This window comes from Camelus ferus, chromosome 6 (assembly GCF_009834535.1).
Source record: "Camelus ferus isolate YT-003-E chromosome 6, BCGSAC_Cfer_1.0, whole genome shotgun sequence".
In the NCBI taxonomy this organism is placed as follows: Eukaryota; Metazoa; Chordata; class Mammalia; order Artiodactyla; family Camelidae; genus Camelus; species Camelus ferus.
In genome coordinates, this window is record NC_045701.1 from 1,099,998 (window position 1) to 1,121,514 (window position 21,517).

The window sequence follows — 21,517 nt, forward strand, 5'->3', positions numbered from 1 at the left end:
CGAGGACAGACTGTTGGAAATAAGAAACCCACCCGTGCCAGGCTCTGTGCTAAGTGCTTCAGGTGCATTATTTCATTGAAACATCACAACCCCAATGCAGTAGATGCAACAAGCTTCTCCTTGTTCCAGATGAGTAAACTGAGGCTGAGAGGGGTCGAGCAATTTACCCAAGTGTCACAGCTAGTTAGCAGTGGCACCAGGACTGAAACCCGGGCAGTCTGCCTTGCAGATGGGTGTTGGGCTGAGCCCTTTGTTCTTTCCCAGGGACGCTGTGCCCCCAGGCAGCCTCTAAGGTTCTGACTGTCATCTGTATTCCTGGTGACTCACACATCTGTCTGCCCAACTCCTAAGTGTGGCCTAAGTTTCAGATCCTTGGGTCCAACAGCCTTCCTGACCCACCTCAAGCTTAACATGTGCCAAGGATGGATTCTCGTTTAGCCCAAACCTGCTCCAACTCACTTCCCAAGGGGCACCTCCACCATCCACCCAGCTGCAGAAGCTGGCCACCGCCTGAACTCTTCTCACCCCTGACACCCGAGTCACAGCCACCGTACCTCCCACACAACCCTTGATGTCATCAGCTCTCTCCTTCCCACTGTCACTGTTACCAGTCCAGGACCCTCACTAGAACTGTGCGCCATCTGCTCCACATCTCGCCCCACACTGTGGAGGGAAGGGTCTAAAATGCAAATATGATGGTGCCACTGCCCTGCCCAAAGCCCTCCCGGTGTCCTCAGGATAAAGGCTCTCCTCTTTTGCACTGATCCCTTCCCCTGGTCAACTCCTCTTGCCTTTCCTCCCTGCCCTCTGCTGCCCTCACTGAACTTCTGTCCTTTCCTCCAAACACCAGGGTCTCTCTGGATGCTGGGCCCCCTGGCTGGCTGTTCCCTCTGCCTGGAACATTCTTCCCCAACCACCCCCACTCCCCTGTGTGTTCAGCTGACTCCTGCTCAGATGTCATTGTCAGTTCAGAAGTCCAAAATCACAGCTTGGATGTCCACCTGAAACTGAGTCCCCCTAAACCGAGTTCATGATTAATCTCTCTGTCCAAAACGCTATTCTCTTTCTTGTCCCGTCTGACCTCAATCCTCGGCTAGCTGAAAACACTAATCAGCCAGAGTCAGGTGACTAAAACTGCTGTTGTCGGTAATAACATCGTGTGGACGAAAAATGCAGCTGCCATTGCAGTAAACAAAGGATGTTGCAACCGTAAAGCCGTCAGCCAGTGCAGCCACCCCCAAAGGTGCACCCTGAGGGGAATTAATGATGGGAAAAGATAGGATACCGGCCCTAGATAGTTAAGGTGCACATCAAAGAAATGATTTCAATAAGCCCAGACTCTTGTATGTTCCCGTTTCATAGGAAAGTATGAAAATTATTAACTTGAAATGTCTGTTTATTTGATTAGCAATAATCTTCTGATGTTTGACTACAGTTTTTTTCCAGCAAAAACTCGTATAACCTGGTTCCTCCCTTACCTCTTTGGAACAGTCCCTCAGAGCTATCTGAGAGGCTGCCATCCCAGGCTACAGTTCTCAGTAAGGTCCCCAAATGAAACATAATTCTCAACTATTAGGCTGTGCTTTTTTTGGTCAACAATTGTTAATGTACTAAAATTGCTATTATAGATAACATCATTAATGTACAAACTCAGGTTATTTTTCCAGGGCAAGATGAGCTAACAGACCCCCAAGCTATGGACCACCTGGCCAGAGATTTGTAAGCCAGAGATATCTCGATTCTTGAAGCTACAATTAACAAATTTCACAAGACAATGATTAATTGCAGCCTCTTCTTCCCTTTAAAAAAAAACAAACGTAACTCAAAGACTGAGTTGGAGTAGATTTGAGGCTTGTCTCCCACTCCCTTGCTTGGCACGGGCAATAAACAGTGCTTTCCTTCAACACAACCTGGTGTCAAGACTGACTTTGCTGGACATCCAGAGCAGACCCAGTCCTGTTTGGTAACAGGTCCTCCAGAAGCCTTGTCTGAACCCACTCCCTTCAGGTCTGCCTGCGCAATACTTTCCACAGCACACCATTTACCAATGCCCCCTGCCCTCCAAATGTAGGCCCTACTAGAGCAGACTTCTGGCACGCACAGTGCCCTGCTCCCAGCAGAGCTAACACGTTTGAATAATGAGAGAGAAGGGAAGTAACTTTTCCAAAGCCAGAGTCCAAGAGTGACAAAGCGAGAATTGAGATCTGCATCCCTCCCACCATAACTTGGAAAGAATTCTTCGGAAAGAGATCCTGTGCATCCTACCCACCTATCCCACAGCTTATTTAATTCCTAGCATCAAGAGCCACAGAACTTGACATTTTAAGGAGCGACACCTCCTGAGGAAGGAAAATGGGTCACACAGTGGGAAAGGACATGAACCCTTCCCCCAAGCTTTCCCATCCCCAAGGACAAGGGAAATCCCGCCTCGCCTCCTCCCCAGGAGAGTATTTGCGTCCGGTTAGTCTTTTCCGACGTCCCTAGCGCAGACTAAACCAGTATCAGGTCTCAAGCAGCTTAGGCAAAGTTTCCTGCCCCTGGTCACGGAGACGACCCCAGCAGATCCCAGCCCCAAAAGGTCACACGCCGTGGGTGCAGGGCTCTACACCCGATCCCAGCAGGGAACACCGCGGTCCTCCGGCCCCTCCTTTCCCGGAGCGGAGTTCGCCCCGCCTGCCTCGCGCCGTTGGCTCCTCTCCTGGCCACGGCCCCTCTGGCCCCGCCCCCACGCTCGGTGTTTGCAGTCTGGGCGGGCTGGCCCGTGGAGCCGGTCTGCGGCTCGGACCAGCAGGGCCGAGAAGCCGGCCCGGGGGCGGCAACCATGGAGGCAGCGGCGCGGAGGCGGCAGCACCCGGGAGCGGCGGGCGCCCCGGGGGTGCAGCCGGGCGCCTCCTTCCTGCAGGCCAGGTGGGTGCACGCCGGCGGGCGGAGCGGGACGGCGGCCCCACCACGTGACAGGGCGGGCGGGAGCCCGGGGCCTCGGAGCTGCGGAGCCGGGGGTGGGTTTTCCGCCAGCTACCCTTGCAGCTGAGCCCCGCCTGTGTGCCCCTTTCTCTTTCTGGGGGACCCCCGGCCCAGGGAAGCTCAGCGGCTCCCGCGGCCTGGTCGGCTCTGGGACAGACGCTCAGCCGGCGGAACTTATCCACGGGTTCAAGAAACTCTGCTTGGGGGCAGCAGGCCCAGAGGACACCCCTGCTCACTCGGGCCCGCATCGCGCCTTCAAGCCCTTTGCGCCACCTCCAAGTTCATGGTCCGTCCAACCATGAATAGGATTTGGCTTCTGGTTTCGCTCCTTGTGCGGAGGAACCCAAGAATGTAAATGGAAGAGATAGCAAAGCGTGGAAGCTCCCCTCCAGAGAAAGAATGAGGAAGGGCTTTTCCCACGCGGTAGCTGTTCCCTTCTCTCAGCAAGGCGAGGAAGTTATTGGTTTATGTAGTTGAGACCAGGCGCATGGAGCAGACGAAGAGGTACAGAAAGCCACCTTTTAACCTTTCCCTCCACTCTGCCTTCATTCCATTTTACAGATCAAAAACAGAGCCCCCGTGGGGCTGAAAGGTCATCTTGGAGGGCTTCCTGGAGAAAGTGGCAATTGAGCTGCGTCTCAAACTACCCAGTAGGTGACAGAGAAGAAAGGCTGTTCCAGCCAGGGGAAAGGCAAGGAGTGCAGTGGTCTTGGAGCTTTCTGTGTGTACAGTGGCAGGAGGATACAGGCTGACTGTGAAGGACCTTTAATGGCAGCAGGGCTGGGACCAGAGCGCAAAATTAAGGAGACGCTCCCTCTCAGGACACTTGTGCTCAAAAACCTTCCATGGGTCCCCTGCACCAACTTAAATGTTGGGCCCTATGTGCCTTGCTTGCCTCAGCCTAATTCCCGCCCTGAATGGCAGGTTAAGGATGCAGCTTTTGTCTGTAGGCACAGGGGAGCCATGGAAGGTTTTTGAGCACTAGTGTGCTCAGTTTTAGGAAGTTTGTGGTACGATTTGGATAAGAGGGGAAATCTGAGAGATTTGCCTGAGAGTAGCTCTTTGTCCTGCTACTGAGGGACATCTCTGTTCTGGATCCCTTACAAGTGGGGAGTCTGAACTATAGTAGACCAGTTAGAGTAGTCTGTGAGTATCAGACATGGTCACTACTTTATCTCTTGTGTGAGGTTTCCATATGCATCATCTTACTCAGTCTTTTTGTGTTTTCAACCTGTGAAAACTGAGGCCTAGAGAGGTTACATCATTTACTGGCAAGAACCAAGGCCCAAGGCCAAAGCTTCTGGGTTTTTTTAAGTGATTTTTTTTAACTTTAGTTTTATTGGATTTTTTGTTGTTGTTATCTGAGGGAGGTAATTTGGTTTATTGCCTTTTTTTTTTTTTTTTCCTTTAAATGGAGGTACTGGGGATAGAACCCAGGACCTCATGCATGCAGGCACTCTATCAATTGAGCTATAACCTCCCCACTGGTTTCTGCTCTTACTACTCCACTTTGGTTGCCAAGGAGTGATGTCTCTCTTCACTCCTGAGTGAGCTCCCCACCAGCCAGGGTGCTCTTGGGAATGTCATGAGGGGCTGACTCTCTTCCGGGGTGTCTCTGCCCGCTTCATTGGGTGCCTCTAGGCCTGTTCTCTGTATCATTGCTGCTCAAGACAGCAGGCACAGTCATACTGACCAATTCCTAGGATGCTCGGATTTCCTCTGCAGCCTCCACGCTTTGCTTACGTACCTCTAATGACATGATATTTACTACCCTTCAATGTAGCCTATTCCAGCTTCCACCTGCTTTGTTGAGTTATTTTTTTTAATTGTAATCAAAGTAGTATGTGCCCATGATTAAATAAAATTGCACAGACAGGCTTAGAGTAAAAAGCAATGGTCTTCTGTACCGCCTCTCCCTAGCATCAGAGACAACCACGGTGGCTTCTTTTAGCTGTTTCTATCAGTATTAAATTCATATTTCTAAATAATAATAAATGCTACGAATGTAACATTTTCTGTGAACCAGGCCCTGCTCTGAGTTTTTGCATTTCAACCACAACTCTTGAGGTAGAATCCACTATTATCCCCCATTTTACAGATGGAAACAGTGAGGCTCAAGAGGTAACTTGCTCAAAATCTAGTTAGTGGTAGAGCTGAGATATGAACCCAGGCAGTCTCCAAAGTCCATGCTCTTGAAAGCTATACTCAACTGCTATTTCTTGGTTTCTCACTTTTAGCCTCTAAGCTAATGTTTACTAATTTCCTGTTATGATTTGGTTCGCTTATACCTCTCCCTTCTTCACAAGACGGTTTTTTTTTAATCACCATTTTTAGTTTTGCTCATTGTTACCTTTGTAACCTTAGGGAATATGTATATACCATTATTTCTTTTTTGGTCAGCTGTAGGCAGTGTCTCTTGATTACTTTTTAAAAGGAGAATATTACTCCCCAACCTAAACTTTAGCTTTCTTTGCCCTTTCCCCAATTCCCGTCATCTAAAGTTTTACTTTTAAGTTGTCAAGGTTGACAGTATTTACATGCTGTATTTTAATCATTATTGCCTTCCATGTTTTGTTTGTGGCTTGATTCTAAACTTGGAAAATCAATATACAATGTCTTTATTAGTTCAGCTATGTAAATGTTGTTCCTACAGAGTCAAGTAATGTTTAGCAGTTACATTTGCTTTCTTATATGGCTTTCTTTTTTTGCCCCTCTTATTATTTGCCTTCATTTTCTCATTTTGGTTCAAACTTTTCATCATGGCAGATATTTTCACCATGTGTAGACAGAACCAGAATCGGTCCCTCTACAGTCCCCATTCGTAGGTCCCTGCTTGACTCCACCATGGCTGAGATGTCTTCCTTTTCTGCCCAGCAGTCCTGTGGATGCCGCTGATTGCTTGAATATTTCAACTGTGTGGTATGCGCTGGATGGTATCGCTCCCCAACTGTCATGGTATCAGTTTCCCCACATGGTAGACCTGTAAGGCTGCGGAGGAGAGCAAGGGCCATCCTTGTCTTGGGTTACCTGCCCTGTGGTCAGAATCCCAGCAGAAGAAAACCAGCCAGATGCTGACCGATCTTGATTCCCTAGTTGGGTGTCTGCCCTGTACCTCTGCTTTTTCTTCTGACCCTGCTCAGCCAGGCTGCACTCCTGACAGGGGTCCCCGGTGACAGAGGTGCCTCCTCGGGTGGAGAAGGAAATCTTTCCTGAGCCCCTAAACTGTGTTTGGTACCCACAGCTTCCGGAGACCCATGCTTACCTGCTTCTGGGCTTTCAAAATGCCTTTATTTCCTATACCAAAATCCTGCTTTTTGCCCAGTTTGGAGGTTTCCAGAGCAAAACACTGAGGGCTGTTATCTTCCTTCTCCATCCAAGTTCTTCAGGCCTAGAGATTGTCGGCTTTTTGAGGCCTTGCCCCAGTGGCCACTAAGGGGAAGGGGCGGGGGGGGGCCTCTGTGCCAGTCACTCATCTCAACCTCATCTCAAACATCCTCACAGTCAGTGAGTATCTGCCCAGTCTGAAGGCCCAGCAGCCCCTCCCTGCTCTCCCTTCCACCTGGAAGCCAGATCTCCCCTCCCTGCATTGCCTTTCTCACTTCCCCACCTCCAGCCTTTGATCCTGCTCTCCGCCTGCTTTTCTGCCAACTTAAATCCACCTATCCATGCTTCCAGGCACCCTTCCTTCAGGCAGGCTGTGCATCCTGCCCCAGGCCACACCGATGCCTCCATTTTTTTGACTTGGAAAATGGGGGTGACATTCCGACCTTAAAGGGTTTCTGTGAGGATTAGAAGAGATAAATGAGATAATAAACGTAGAGCTGTAACAGTGCCTGAAGTAGAGAAGGTGTTCAATAAAGGTCCACTATCATCGTCCATCACCATGTTTCACGTTTTCTCAGCTGCATTTGCACCCTCTGCTCCATCTGATTCCCCTGTCCTCTAGGTGAGAAAGCCCAACAATTATTACATCCCTGGGGCACTTTCCTTCCTGAATCACAGAGAAGCTGTGGTCAGGTCAGATGGCGTCCACTCCCAGGATACCTTCCCCTGGACCACAGTATTTCCAGCAAAACTCTTTTCCTAAAACTTAATCATGTGTGTTTCTTCCCGCCCCCCAGATCTCTGTGGCTCGTCTTTTGGGGGAAGCTTCCCATGGGAGGAGAGGGGCTGACCCCTTCTGTCTGCTCCTTTCCCAGGCACAGCTCTGTCAAGGCTGATGAAGCCGCCGGCACAGCTCCCTTCCACCTCGACCTCTGGTTCTACTTGACCCTGCAGAACTGGGTCCTGGACTTTGGCCGCCCCATTGCTATGGTGAGCATGAAGCTGTGGATAAGAGTCCCGACCAGCAGTGAGGACACACGGTGACTTGAATTAGCTGAGTGACCGCAGACGAGTCACGGCCCTTAGCAGTTAACTGTGAGAACAGGCCTGGGTACTTTCATGTCCTTTAGCTCCGTGACTGTGACCCATGAGGCAGGTGCCAGTGGGTGGGGGATCTGGGGGCCTGAACAGTCATACTGTGCCTACCCCCACCGTATCCCACATCCAGGTTTACCAGATAACCAAGCCAGACATGGGGGTATGGGAAAGGATCCCAGCTGCCTTCCCCACAGCCTTGGGATAGCATTGTTTTTCTGGAGGTGAAGCATATAGGCTGATTTTGCACAATACATATGACTTGAGCCTCAGGTCATTTTTTAGTGCCATCTGGTGAAACCGTCTCCTTCCCTCCAAGGCTACTTCATGCATCAGGGTATAGTGGTGGCCTCTACAGAGATTGATCCTGGAAGAGCATTGAAGCCCCTCACTTGTCATGGATGGGTAGATAGATAGTAGAAGGTGAAAAAAATTGAGTGAGGGACCAGCATGTACCAAGCTGTTAATTTTTGCATGTGGGTGGTTAAAAATAACCATATCCAATGCTGAAACTGACACCTTGCACATGCTAGTGATGATGCAAATTTGCAAAGCCCTTTGGGAATACAGTTTGTCAAGGTGGTAACTAGTACCCAGAATAGTGCCTTGCAGGATATGTGTTCAGTGTCCTTGTACTAAGTGAATAATAATTATAACAATAATAGTAAGGTAGAAATAGTGGTTAACATACATTGAATGCTTACTTCATTCGAAGCTCTTTACATATTTAAATTTATTTAGTTCAACACTATTACTAATCTCAATTTATAGATGAGATGACTTGAGGGTGGAGAGGGTAAGTGACTGGCTCAGGGTCACCCAACCAGCAGGTAGAGGAGCCAGCCCACTGGCCCGAGAGCCCACCCCCTCCTGTTATATATATACCCAGAACCCTAACGTGTTCAACCCTCCTGACTCAGTAAGACCTCTTCCAAGAATGTGCCCTGAAGATGTAATCAGCAAGACACCAGCCCCTGTACCAAAGATGTTCATTGCAGTGTTGCTTACAGGAGCTGAAACTTGGAAATGACTTCAGTGTCCAGCCAAGATCAGCTTGGCTACATCCAGTATAGAGGTTGCTACCTGGGCATTAAACAGGAATTATGGATACTATAGAGGAACCTGGAATGTTTAAGGAGAAAAAAAGGTGCCTAAGTGACAGGCAGTCAGTAACAACTCTTAATCCTGTATCCGTTGGATCAGAGACTTGAAGGGGAAGAAAAAAAAAGCTTCCTGGCAGCAGTGTCAGGGAGGAGTTATGACAGATGCTGGGTCTCCTTTCTGCAGATTTTCCATGAGGTTTATGTGCCGTTTTTTAAATGTAGGAGAAAGAAAAGGGACTAAGCCAGGAGTCGGGGCACCCGGTCAGGTTTGTGGGCAAGTCACTGTCGCCCGAGCTTTGGTTCTCTCATCTCAAGAAGGCTTATTGAACTAGCTCATTGAACTCATTGAACTCACTGAAGGTCCTGCATACTGGGGAACAGAGGAGCTGCCCACCAAACTGGTGTTATGGGGAGAGGGGAGATGAAGCCAGGAGTGGCCCATGGCTCTCCTCACTCGCTAGGGCTTAGCCTCATGTGGCCTAATAGGGATCTTCTGTTGGAGAAATCACTTCCCCCATCCTGGCCAGAGTTGCTGTGGCCACTAAAACCCTGAGCGGGCTCGTCATATTTGAAAAGCTGGTGTAGACACGAGCTTTTCAGTTGTACACATTGATAGTCCCAAATTTAACTACAACCACAAAACAAACTTTTTACAAGTTATAAAAGTAATATGTCATATTATAAGGGGAGAAATGATAGGCAGTTCCTACTCAGGTATATAAAGAAGTGTGAGACTCCTCCTTTCAGTCCCACCCCTGACAGTCTGGGGCACATCCTTCCACTCCTTTCTCTACTCATGCAAATATATGTATACATCCTTTTTTTTTTTTCTCTAACCAAAATGAGATTTTATTTCATCCCTTATTCTACAACTTGCTTGTTTTTCTCTACATCACATCATGAATATCTCTCCATGTTATTTCTGTTAATGGCTACTTAACCTTCTGTAGTAAAGATAGTGTATTCACCTAATCCTGTTTGGTTGAAGAGTTGGCCTGTTTCTGATATTTCGCTATCACAGTTTCGGCCAGCATGTATATCTTGCTGTAGATAAATGTACAGGGATGCACACACATACCAAGTAAGAAAGAGAGAGAATGAGATTCCTGCGTCCTAAGAGTTTTATTTCTGCAGGTTCATTTTATCCAACAAGACATTTTTTTAATTAAAAGACACATTTAAATTTTTGATTGATGTTTATGGTCATTACACGTGTTCTCAATCAACAGATAATGGAGGTACAGTTGGGCAGAGCAGGGGTTGTGAAGTGTTTTGAGCTCGGGTGAGGGTTTTCACGCTGAGGACTCGCTGGTGTAGACCAGTAGGAGGACAAGGGAATTCCAGACGGGAACGGCCCCAGCCTGCCTGCCTGCCTTTCTTAGGAAAGGAAGAACTGAAGCTACTTTATAGGTCTCTCTTGTTTTCTTATTTGTTTCATAATGTGTAGTTTCAACCTGATTTGGAAATGGTCCCACCTGCTCAGCGGACAGAGGGTTTGTCCACACCTGGGTGGCCAGGAGATCTGGTCGTCATCCTAGGACTTGGAGTGTCGGATCCCTTAGGGTCCGTGTAGACCCCCGGGCCACATTTCTTGTGTTTCAGATGGGGAAACTGAGGCCTGAGAGGCAAAGGACTTGCCCAGGGTCACCCAGAAAGTTGGTGGCACAGCTGAGTCCCAAGGGAGCCTCCAACTCCCAGGCCAGTACCCAGTGACATTGACTTACTACCTGGGGGAGAGGGACCCACAGGGTCAGGCCCTGTATTCGCATCAGCTGTGTGCCTGGGGACAAGTCCGTTTCCTTTCTCTGGAACTTGGTTTGTCTGTCTGAAAAGACCCTCACCCCAGGGCTGCTGAGAAGGTCCCGGGAGATCACAGGAAGAACTGAGTGTGTGCAGGGGGGTTCTGAGGGCCTCCTGGGGCCGTGCCTGGTGAGCATCATTCCTCTCCTTGCTCCCCAGCTGGTGTTCCCTCTCGAATGGTTTCCGCTCAACAAGCCCAGCGTGGGGGACTACTTCCACATGGCCTACAACATCATCACGCCCTTCCTCCTGCTCAAGGTACAGTTCTGGGCTCCCTGCCCTCCCTTCCTGCCCTCATTGCTTCCTCCCCCCCAGCAGGGAGCTGGTGCCGAGCCCTGGAAGTGCCCTGAATCAGGCTTTCCCCTGCCCAACTCTGGGGGACGAAGTCTGTGATAGAAAGAAGTGTCAAGAACCCGGGGCCCCCAGGGGAGGCAGGGCTGCCTCCGGCCGGGGCGGGGGATGGAGAAGGGCTCCCCAAAGAGGGGCGTCTGATGTGGGCCCCTGCCTGGGGGTGTGCCTGGGGGTGACCTGGGAGAGACCTTCAGACAGGAGAACCTGAAGACAAGGCTGGGCTTGAGAAACCATAACACATTTGTGAAGGCTGAGATGGAAGGGGTGGCTGGGTTGCCCAGGGAGAAGTCAGGGACCAGTTGGGAAGGCAGGTGGGGGCTGGGGGCAGAAAAGGCAGCAAAGGAGGGTGAACTCTCCACTCTGGCCTGGAGATCCCTGACTCTGAGATAGCCCTGGGAGCACAGAGCAGTCGCCTAGATGCCTCTGGGAGATTAACTGTATCCATCTCCCAAATGCAGTTCTTGGCAGAGCTGCTGGCTTTGCATTTTGCCAAATAAAGGCTCTGAAACCAACTATCTCCCTCTACTATCCCCATCATTTTGTTTTCAGAGAGACATTTCAAACCTCCAAAAGTACCAAAGGTATAACCTCAGAATTCAGAGGAATATTTAGTTAAGTAATTTAGTTTCAGAAGCACCCGCCCCATTCCTATTATTTTGCTGCCGTGGATCAGTTGCTCAGAAATGGGAGGGTCTCAGCAGGCCAGCCCAGCCGCCCAGGAGCAGAACTAGGGGTGTGGGAGGGCAGGACCTGGACCCCAGATGCTTGTGTTGAAGGCCTGGCTGTCACCTTTAGCACGTGGCTTGTGTGTGACCTTGGGCAATGAGCCTGTTTCCTCACCACAAAAAGAGGGTGCTGTTCCCCAGCTGCTCCTGGGTTCACAGGGATCCTGTGAGACTGGAGGCTGGGTTAGGCCACTAAAGGGACCCACCAGTTTGAGAGTGACTTTCTAGCTAAGGATGTCCATCCCAGCCCAGGTGTGAGGGACAGGAAGCGGAGGGTGTCTGTATAGGGATAGAGGCGGGTGTCATGCTGCCGGGCCTCCCTCTGACCTCAGCTCATCGAGCGGTCCCCCCGCACCCTGCCGCGCTCCATGATCTACGTCAGCATCATCACCTTCATCATGGGCGCCAGCATCCACCTGGTGGGCGACTCCGTGAATCCACCGCCTTATCTTCAGCGGCTACCAGAACCACCTGTCGGTCCGCGAGAACCCCATCATCAAGAATCTCAAGCCAGAGACGCTGGTGAGGCCGCCCCCCTCGCTCCCCCCACCTCCCACCCCCGCATGTAAGCCCCGGGGGGGCACAGTCTGTCCTGGAGGTCAGAGAGACTGCGGGAGCCAGGTCACCGGGCCGAGCTAGGATGCTCCTGTCACCAGGAAGTGGCACACTGGCTCCCACCTGGGCCCCCTCCTCTTCATAGGGAGGGACTGAGGGCAGCTGGGGGAGGCGGGCGTGCGGGGAGGGTGGCCGCTGCCCCACCCCCACCCCCGCAACCTCCCTGAAGCCCCCCCCCCCCTGCCCCTGCCTCGCCCCTGCCGCCCGCAGATCGACTCCTTCGAGCTGCTCTACTACTACGACGAGTACCTGGGCCACTCCATGTGGTGAGTGATGGGGCCCGTGGTCCCGGGCGGCTCTGCCGCGGGCTCGGGGACGCTGAGCAGCTCTGGGCCGCGGGGCGCCAGGTGTCGAGCGCGGCGGCCGGAAGGGCGCGCTCGTCCCAGGCGGCGGCGCTGTCACTTGGCTCCCGCAAGGCAGCTGCGTCGCCCTCCAGCCCGCGGTGCCCGCGGCGGCCACTAGAGAGCAGCGAGCGGCTGTCCTCGCAGGGCCGAGGCTGCCGCGCTGATAAACAACCGCCCCCACAAGGGGATGGGGATGGGGACCGAGAGGACCCCGCTGTGTCGGGCCGGGACGGGCCGCGATCTTGGGCATGAGAGACGGCAGGAAGCCGAGGAGGGCCGGCTGGACCAGGCTGGGGGCAGAGTAGGAGTGGGGGTGCTGTCTGCGCTCCCCCTCCGAACTCCGAGGAGAGCTTCGCCCCCCACCCCCTCACGGCAGGGCAGGAACCCTGGCACATGCAGGCCCAGCCACAGGAGACTCCGGGCCCAAGCTGGGGGCAGTCGTCCGTTCCAGGCCGCAGGATAAACTGGGGCCAGTGGGAAGGGGTTGGACGTGGGTTGACGGCTAGTGACAGAGCCAGGCCTGGACCTTGGTGGCCCCACTCCTGGGTGAGGTGGGCTCCCTCATGTCGCATGTGCCCTACACTGTGTTTCCAGGGTCTGTTTTGGGGCCTGGAAAGTCGGCGGGGGGCGGGGAGGGGGTGTCCCTGGGCAGACAGGCCTCTTGCCAGTTCTCCCTGGCCTTTGGCGGAAGACCCTTCCCGTGGAAGGTTGGGGAAGGGAGGAGGCGGAGGAACGGAGGCCTGGAGCAGTGAAACCTCAGGACAGGACTGGGAGTGTGTGGGGGCCGCAAGAGCAGGAGGTGGGAGGTCAGGAGACATGGAGGTGGGAAGAGAAAGGGGGTGCGGATGAGAGATGGCACAGGTGCGTGGGGAAGGAGAGAGGGTGGTACTTTTGGGGTGAGGTGTGTGTGTGGGAAGGGTGAGGCTGTGGGCTGACTGACAGCTCCTTGCCCCCCCCCCCCGCGGGTCTGTTTTCCCCACTTCTTTTTTTAAGTTGGGACCTCAGGCCTCTTCCTCCTCAGCCCTGCTGGCTACACCCGTTTCCAGGCCAGTGAGTGCTGGTGTTCCGCACGTGTCTGGGTCAGATACATCCTCACCCCCCTACCCACCCTGCAACACAGCGTGAATGAGGCAGCCAGGGCAGTGTGGGAGGGAGCCCCCCACCCCATGACCAGCCTGTGGGCGTCTGGTCTGCATATGCTCAGGGGGCAGGCCTCACCTTCCTGCTCCCTCCTGTTCCACCCTGGACGCCCTGCTCGGGAAAGGCTGTCAGGGTAGTGCCCGCACCCAAACCAGGTATTTTTGTAAACTGTTAAGTGACTGCACGGGTGGTGCAGAGAAGCAGCACAAGGGTGGGTGGGGAAGAGGTTATGGGTGGGGCAGCCGGGCAGGCGTCTGAGGCGCTGGCTTCCCTGTCGCAGGTACATCCCCTTCTTCCTCATCCTCTTCATGTACTTCAGCGGCTGCTTCACTCCCACCAAAGCCGAGAGCTCAATGCCAGGGGCAGCCCTGCTCCTGGTGGTGCCCAGTGGCCTGTACTACTGGTGAGTGGACCTCGGGCCTGGGCTGGGGGCGGGTGGGGTCCCTCAGAGAGCTAGCTACAGAAAATGTGCTCATGACCCCTGTGTGACCCCAGGTCAGGCTCTCCCTCCTGGGGCCCCTGCGTCGTCCTCTTCTAGTGGGGACTGTGACAGTGCCTTGTGGTGGCTGCTCTGTTAACCAAGAAGCCAGGCTTGAGTATGGCCTCTCCACACTCCGAGTGCTACCTTGGGGCCGACAGACTCCAACACCACACGCTGTAGAGCCCTGGGGGCTTCAGTTTCCTCTGTGAAATGGGGATAATACCTGCCTGTCTCGCTCTTGGGATATGGTGAGAATCCAGGGGGAGAGAAAGGGGCTTCATAAACTTCAAAGCATCATGGAGGTGACAAGGGCAGATAAGGGGAATGTCAGAGCCTCAGGGGCTGCCCGCCTGGTTTCTTTTCCCTCCAGCTCTCTCTTCCCATTCCAGAGGACCCAGGCCTCAGCCAGGCTCTTCCTCTTCCTCGGTCACTTCTGCTCCAGATCCAGGCTCCCCTGGGGATTGTGGGTGTCCTAGAAAGGGCTGAGTCCTTCTCCGGTGGGAAGCTTCCAGCAAAATAAAAAGGGGCCCGCTCCAGCCCACCTCCAGGGGCTGCTGCTGACCGGCCAAGGGGGTCCACCAGGGCGAATCTATAGGGCCGCTAAGAACAGGGTTAGAAAGAATGGGTGGCAGCTACAGCTGGAGGGAAAGAGGTGACACGTGGCCTGTTCTTAGCCACGGCCTGTGGGTGCAGTGATGGCTTTTCCAAGTGCATAGTTCTTGTCAGTAACCTTGAGAGATAGGGCCATGTATGCCCCCTTTATGAGTAGGAAAACAGAGGCTCCGTGATGTCATGTGAATTCCCCACGGAGACACAGCCGCTAAGTTGCAGAGCGATGTGGCTCCTTCAGTGGGATGGGTCAGCATTGAGGTTCTCTCTAGAAGCAGGGGAGTAGACCAGATGATCTCTCAGAAGCCCTCAAACAAGTGTTACTGAGTTGCTGGCCCTGTGGTAGGTAGGTGCTGCCTAGATACCACAGGGAACCCTGGGTGATCTGACTGTGTCCCAGCCTTCAAGGAGACGGTAATGACAACCCTCATAAATTGAAACTGCATTCGCAAACTGAAATACCTTTAGGGACCAAGATGGTAACACAAATGCATCAAGCAGGCATCAAGTGAGGCAGTAGGGAAAGGTGGGGACTGTGGCTAGCTGCAGAACAATCCTCTCTCTAGGGGAGCAGCTGCTTTCTCCTCTAATCAGTTACTGTGGTGTGGGGAATATAAGTCTAGTGTGAGCAGGGGAGCCAGAAATCCACATTTGCAGGTAATCTGTTACTTAAATATCGGCGACAAACTCAATGTTTGAAGAAAAAGTAATAACTGTACAAGCCCAATCAACGTGCTGCTTATGGACTGTGGCTCAGAGGAATGTGGTCGCCCGAGCCTCTGACTCCGTGTGCTGTTCTGACTGATGGGGAGGGTAGCCTGGTCCTGAGGGAATGCCAGGCAGGGTGGGCTGTCATGACACCCACTGCAGCTCAGCCACTGGCCTCCTCAGGTACCTGGTCACCGAGGGCCAGATCTTCATCCTCTTCATCTTCACCTTCTTCGCCATGCTGGCACTCGTCCTGCACCAGAAGCGCAAACGCCTCTTCCTGGACAGCAACGGCCTCTTCCTCCTCTACTCCTTCGTCCTCACCCTCCTGCTCGTGGCGCTCTGGGTCGCCTGGCTGTGGAATGACCCTGTGCTCAGGAAGAAGTACCCGGGCGTCATCTACGTGCCTGAGCCCTGGGCTTTCTACACCCTCCACGTCAGCAGCCAGCACTGAGTCCCGGGCACCAGCCACCCGGTGTGCTCTGCCCGCCGGGGAGATGGACCACAGAGGGCATCTGAGCGCAAGGTGTGTGTGCGCGCGTGCGCGGAGGGCATCGCTGTGAGACACGATTATTCTGGTCAAGTCTCTGTTGGGTTGGGCTCTTTCCAGGATGGGATTTCCAGTGTGTCCAGGCCGAGACAAGTTCCTGCCTTCCTGTACATCTGACTGCAGTCAGGCCCTCTCACTCTGCTCAGGGCTGGTCTCTTCCTAGGGTGCTTCTGGCTCACTCCACAGACCCACCCTGACCCTGGAGGCCACATTACACAGGTTACATGAACTTTCTGTGTATTACTGAGCAAAACACATCCTTCCTCTAGGCTTCATTTGCACCAGATGGGCCCACGGGCCCCAAGTAGGTCAGTGGGCTGGTTTGCAGCCTCGTCTTGGGGCACCTCAGGCTGCTTGGGGTAGTGGGCCAGCCGACCCTGGGGGCCAGAGACCCGCCCTCCTCCAGCACCATTGGCCTGATCTCAGGGTCTGGCCGTGGTAGCCCTCCAGATACCTCCTTCTCCTGGAAGCTCTGTCTCCCCCGCCCCGATTCATGGCACCCCCTTCACATCAGCCTGACCACAGGTTTTTGAGCGGCAGCTGAAGGCCAAGTTCTCATGCACTTGGACTATTCCCTGAGCCCCTCAGTAGGGGCAGGGGGCGTCTTGAGGTTCTCTTCAGTCAGCCCTGCCTCAGCCTAAATGTCATGCCTTCTGCCAGCTGCCCTGCTCCCTTAACAGGGAGGCCTCATTCCCAGCAGGATACCCCCGCCCCACGCCTGCCCCCAGGTCTCATCCAGCTGCAGGGACCACAGCCTCACTTCACCCAGCACCAGCCCGTGGCTCTCCGGGGGGGGCCTGCCTCGCCCTCCCCAGGCCCTGTCTCCTCTCCAGTGTTACTCAGGGAGCCCTGTGCCTCAGATTCCTCTTCTATGTGTGGGTCCCCCCGCCCCAGGTCAGGCCCCATCTGGTGGTGAGAGGTGTGAATGAAGGCGGTGTGAAGCTAAGCCTGGCCGGCTGCTGCCGCCTCCGCGTTTGGGTATGAATTTGGGAGGTGGGAAGCAGGGAGGTCCTGGGAGCAGGGGAGGGAGTGGCTGGTCTGGGGCCCAGGCAGGAGCCCTGGGCCGACCCCGGGGGCCTGCTCAGCCCCACCTGGCTGGGAGCAGATGCTGCCAATGCCCACTGCCCCTCCATGCCACTTGGTAGGACCCCAAGGTGGGAGTGAGCCCCCCAGAAGGGCCGCCTCGGTCATTCCCAGCTCTCTTCGGGGGGGTCTGGGGGCCGTGGGGGTGGGCTCCACTAGATGAGATGCTTGCACCTTCATATGCCATGCTGTGGTGAGAAAAACATCTTTTGAGAAAAGCAACTTTGTTTCCCAGAGTTCCTGGGCAGGGGCTCTGATAACCCTGCTCTCCCAGAGTCCTGACCTTTAGAATAACGACCTGAGTGTACGATTCCTGCTGTATAAATCCCCGCTTTGCTCCACCCCCACCCCCGGCACCTTTTCACATGACCACTTCGAGTTTAAACCCATGAAAAGTTGGTGACCTCGGTCCCCGCCACCTTATGAGGAACAGGTGCTTGCTGCCCTGCATGCTCTGGACCTGGGGCAGAGGACTGCCCTTCCCCCGGCTCATGGCGACCCCTGGCTTCTGGGACCTGAAATGATCAATCTTGTGACTACTTCGTTTGTGCGGATGTGCCTTCAGTCAAAACCCCGTGGGTTTCACTTTCCCAAAGCGGGAGCTGGATGACAGGGGGCGCTGCCTGCCGCCCCTGCATGGCTGGCTCGTGTCCCCTCAATCAGTGCGTCACAGTCTGCATATTCTTAATTCAATACACCAGCTCTGGCTTCTCAGCACACAAGGGCCCCCACCTGCCCAGCAACCTCCTTTGACTCTTTCCCTCCCTCGAGGACACTGCTCTTCCAAACCCTGTCCTGGGCCTGTTCTCCACAGAAGGGCTTAATGGCTATCTTCTGAGCAGGCACAGACCTGGTTATGTGGGTCTGAAGTGCGTACGATTTGAGGGGCACTTGACAAGAAAACAGTAAAAGCATTTATCTATATGAAAGTGAATATTTTGAATGGAAAAAAAAATCAGCAAACTATTGGGGACTTGGAGATTCATGTTCCTCTTGACCAAGATCTCTGGGCAATTTACTAGGAACACTTTCCTAGAAATAATTCGTAATTACAACCTGGCTTCACTCCACTTAGAAAACTAAGTTAGTGGTTCTCAAAGTGTGGCCCTAACTGGCAGCATGTAGGATGGCAGAAGGAGATGCAAATTCTTGCCCCCTCCCACCTCCTGAATCAGAAACTCTACACTGGAAAGTAACACAACATTGTAAATCAACTACGCTTCAATTAAAAAAAAAACGAGTGATGGGGACCTGCAGGTGAACAAAATCTCGGCCCCCAGGTGGGAGGGCCAACTGTTCCTCACGGTGCACTGAAGTGTGGCATACATGGGACACAGTAAAGCGTGCAGCTTGATGAAGTTTTGTGTAATGAACCTCATGTAGTCACCACCCCATGCAGGTGTTGTTGATCATATGCACGCCACTCTTTGGAGGCTCCTAGAAACCGAAAAAAGGAGTTGGCAAGGGTGTGTCAGTTTGGTTGCCTTTGGGTGCAGACAGCCCCAAACCCCAGCACACACTGACCTAAACCTAAACCCAGTCCCTGCTTCATTCGCATGACCATCCAATCCTCTTAATCTTAGGACTTGGTCAGTAATTCCCTGCGTGCTTGCCCCTCCCCAGCCGCTGGTTTCCCTGGTAACTGATAAGCCAGCCTGATGTCAATTCCCGCTATAACTCTCTCCCTGAGTAGCAAAAACTGCTGCTATATCCTGTGTGCCGACTGCCATGCACGGTGGGGTGTCTCTCCAGGATGTTGCTTCGGACATGTAAGACTCCCCTACCCAACACATTGTTGACATCTCCGTCACTGTCTCAGGGCTATTTCTTTGGCCTCAAGGTGGGGCAATTACAGGGCTCACAGGCCTGTGGGATGCAGCCCATCACTTGGAGAGCCAACCAGGAAGCCACGGAAACTCCCCTGAGCACCAAGATGTCAGGGAACAAGGATGGGGAATGGAAGGTTGCAGGGGAATTCGGGGTGGCCGCACACTTGTGTGTGGGGCCCTGTGGTGACTGTCCTTGATGAATGGGGGCCACCAAGAGACTACAGAGAATCCAGAGACACCCTGTGTGTTGTGGAGGTGTCGGGTGCCATTACTGGGGGTAAAAAGAAGCCAGACGGTGAGGCAGTGGCGGCAGCCAGTGGGCAGCCTGCTGGCACGGTGGAAGGGGAGGTAGCTTCCCCAACAGAGAGGCTGGAGAGTCATGGCGCATCCAGATTGGAACCCCAAGGTGTGGGACCCTACCGACAGCACTGAGAAAGAAGAGGTAGAAGATGGGGAGAAGGTCCTAGTGGACCCTGTCCCACAGGATACAGATGAAGAGCAGCTCCCTCGCCCAGTGCGGAGGCAGCTAACCACTGTGAGTCTCTGTCTTCCATCATGTTGATGGTGCTCTGTTAACCTCAGAGTCGCTTTCCAGTTTAAAAGCAGCAGCCCCGGTGGTATCCCCTGTGGCTCGTGGCTCACCTGGCTGCACAGAGATGGCTGGTAAATGCAGACAAAACACAAGGGCCCGGATTATCTGTCAAATACTTGGGTGTTATCTTGTTGGATAAGACGAAAGTGGTGTCCTCAGCAGTGACCGGCAAAATACAAGCTACCCCCGACCCACCACCCCTAAACGATTACAGACATGTCTAGGGCTGTTGGACTATTGGAAGCCTTTTATCCTGCATCTGGCCCAACCAAACTTTGCAAGCTTCGTACAGCTTTGGAAAGAAGCAGGGTGCCAGATTGGGCATGGAGAGTAAGACGCCTTCACCCAAGCCAAGGTGGCTGTTAAGCAGAGTCAGGCGTCAGGGATACTGACTCAGGGACAGGCTTGTAAATTGGACGTGGCTAGCTACCTGGAAGGGTTAGGCTGGGGACTGTGGCATCGGCAAAATAACGAGTACCCTTGGGCTTCCGTTCCCAATTATGGAAGGGGGCAGAATAACAACATACTGTGATGGAACAAGAGCTATGTGCAATCTACGATGCTTTACGGCAGCTGAAAGACATTACCAAAGGCAGCCTGGTGACTATGTGCTCAGTATCCCATAGCTGGGGGGGTAAAGGATACTTTCTGGAAGGCCCAGTCCAGGCACGCACAAGTCCAGCCGTAGCTAAGTGGCATGCCCGTTTAAGTCAACGTAGCACTTTATCTATTAGCCCCTTGAGTGCAGTTACACGCTGTCTTAAGCCCGGTTACCTACACCGCTGGGGGCCCCGCCAGCCTGACGGAGATGCTGATCCTCCTGATACCATCTTCAGTGGAAGAAGGCCGAGGCCCCACCCCTTGGAGGCACAGTGCCACAGTGCACAGATGCGTCTGCGCGGGGTGGTCCATGCATGTGGACCCCATTGGGCACCCAGCCTGTGATGGACAGTATCCTAGTGGATGTAGTGGAAAGCCCCACACTGCGTGGTGGCAGGGCGCCCCCTATGGGGAGAGGACACTGATAGCTCCCAAGGAACCCATTTGACCGTCCACGAAGTTCAGGAATGAGCCGGTAAAAATGGCAGACACTGGCATTTACACATGCCCTCCAACCCCATCGCTGCCAGGCTAGTCAACAGGGTGAATGGGCTACTTAGCCAACAAGTGAGATGGGAAAACTGCTCTCCCCACGTGTGGACCAGGAAGCTAACTCAAGCCCTGTGAGCTGTGACTCGACATCCCAGAGCAATCGTCCCAGTGCGTCATTGCCATGTTAACCCAGAGACAACTAGTCCACCCCACAGTTCAACTGTCCACCACTGAAGGACCATTGCCAACTGTCAGTCAGGACAATAACCTACTTTTGCCCCCTGGAGCCACCCCCAGGGGAATACATTATAAACGGCCCTGGAGTTGGCAAGTAAGTCCCCAGTGGTTTGGGTTTGCCGCCTGGCGGGGAATAGGATTAGAAAGAGACTTTAGACCATAATTCAAAAAGACACCTGCACCCCAATGTTCACAGCAGCACTATTTACAATACCCAAGACATGGAAACAAACTAAATGTCCCTCGACAGATGACTGGATAAAGATGTGGTATATTTATACAACGGAATACTATTCAGCCATGAAAAATGATAACATAATGCAATTTGCAGCAACATGGATGGCCCTGGAGAATGTCATTCTAATTGAAGTAAGCCAGAAAGAGAAAGAAAAATACCATATGATATCACTCATATGTGGAATCAAAAAAAAAAAGAAGACAAATGAACTTAAATATAAAACAGAAACAGACTCAGACATAGAATACAAACTTGTGGTTGCCAGAGGGGAGTGGGAAGGCACAGACTAGGAGTTCGAGATTTGTAGATACTGACAGATGTATATAGAATAGATAAACCAGTTTATACTGTATAGCACAGGGAAATACATTCAAGATCTTGTGGTAGCTCATGGTGAAAAAGAATACGAAAATGAATATATGTATATTAATGTATGACTGAAGCATTGTGCTGTCCACCAGAAATTAACACAACATTGTAAACATACTATACCTCAATAAAAAAAAGAAGAGACATAGAGATTTCACCTGTCTTCTACCTGGCCCCACTGAAGACCACTAAGTTAATTAATCCAGGTCCCCCACTGGAGAACAGCACTGTGTCCCCTCCTCTCCTGCCCCAGCACCAGCTGTGGGGA

The 21,517-nt window shown here is 52.9% G+C and overlaps 1 protein-coding gene across 1 annotated transcript; it reads left to right on the forward strand.

Annotated features, from left to right (window-relative positions):
- The first annotated feature begins 2,732 nt into the window (after nucleotides 1-2,732).
- Nucleotides 2,733-19,829, forward strand: CLN6 (CLN6 transmembrane ER protein). Its single transcript, XM_032480883.1, is given in 8 exon segments — nucleotides 2,733-2,907; nucleotides 7,164-7,278; nucleotides 10,446-10,544; nucleotides 11,695-11,799; nucleotides 11,801-11,884; nucleotides 12,188-12,243; nucleotides 13,742-13,864; nucleotides 15,443-19,829. Coding segments are annotated over 8 exon segments (939 nt in total). The 5' UTR covers nucleotides 2,733-2,821; the 3' UTR covers nucleotides 15,714-19,829.
- The last annotated feature ends 1,688 nt before the right edge of the window (nucleotides 19,830-21,517 follow it).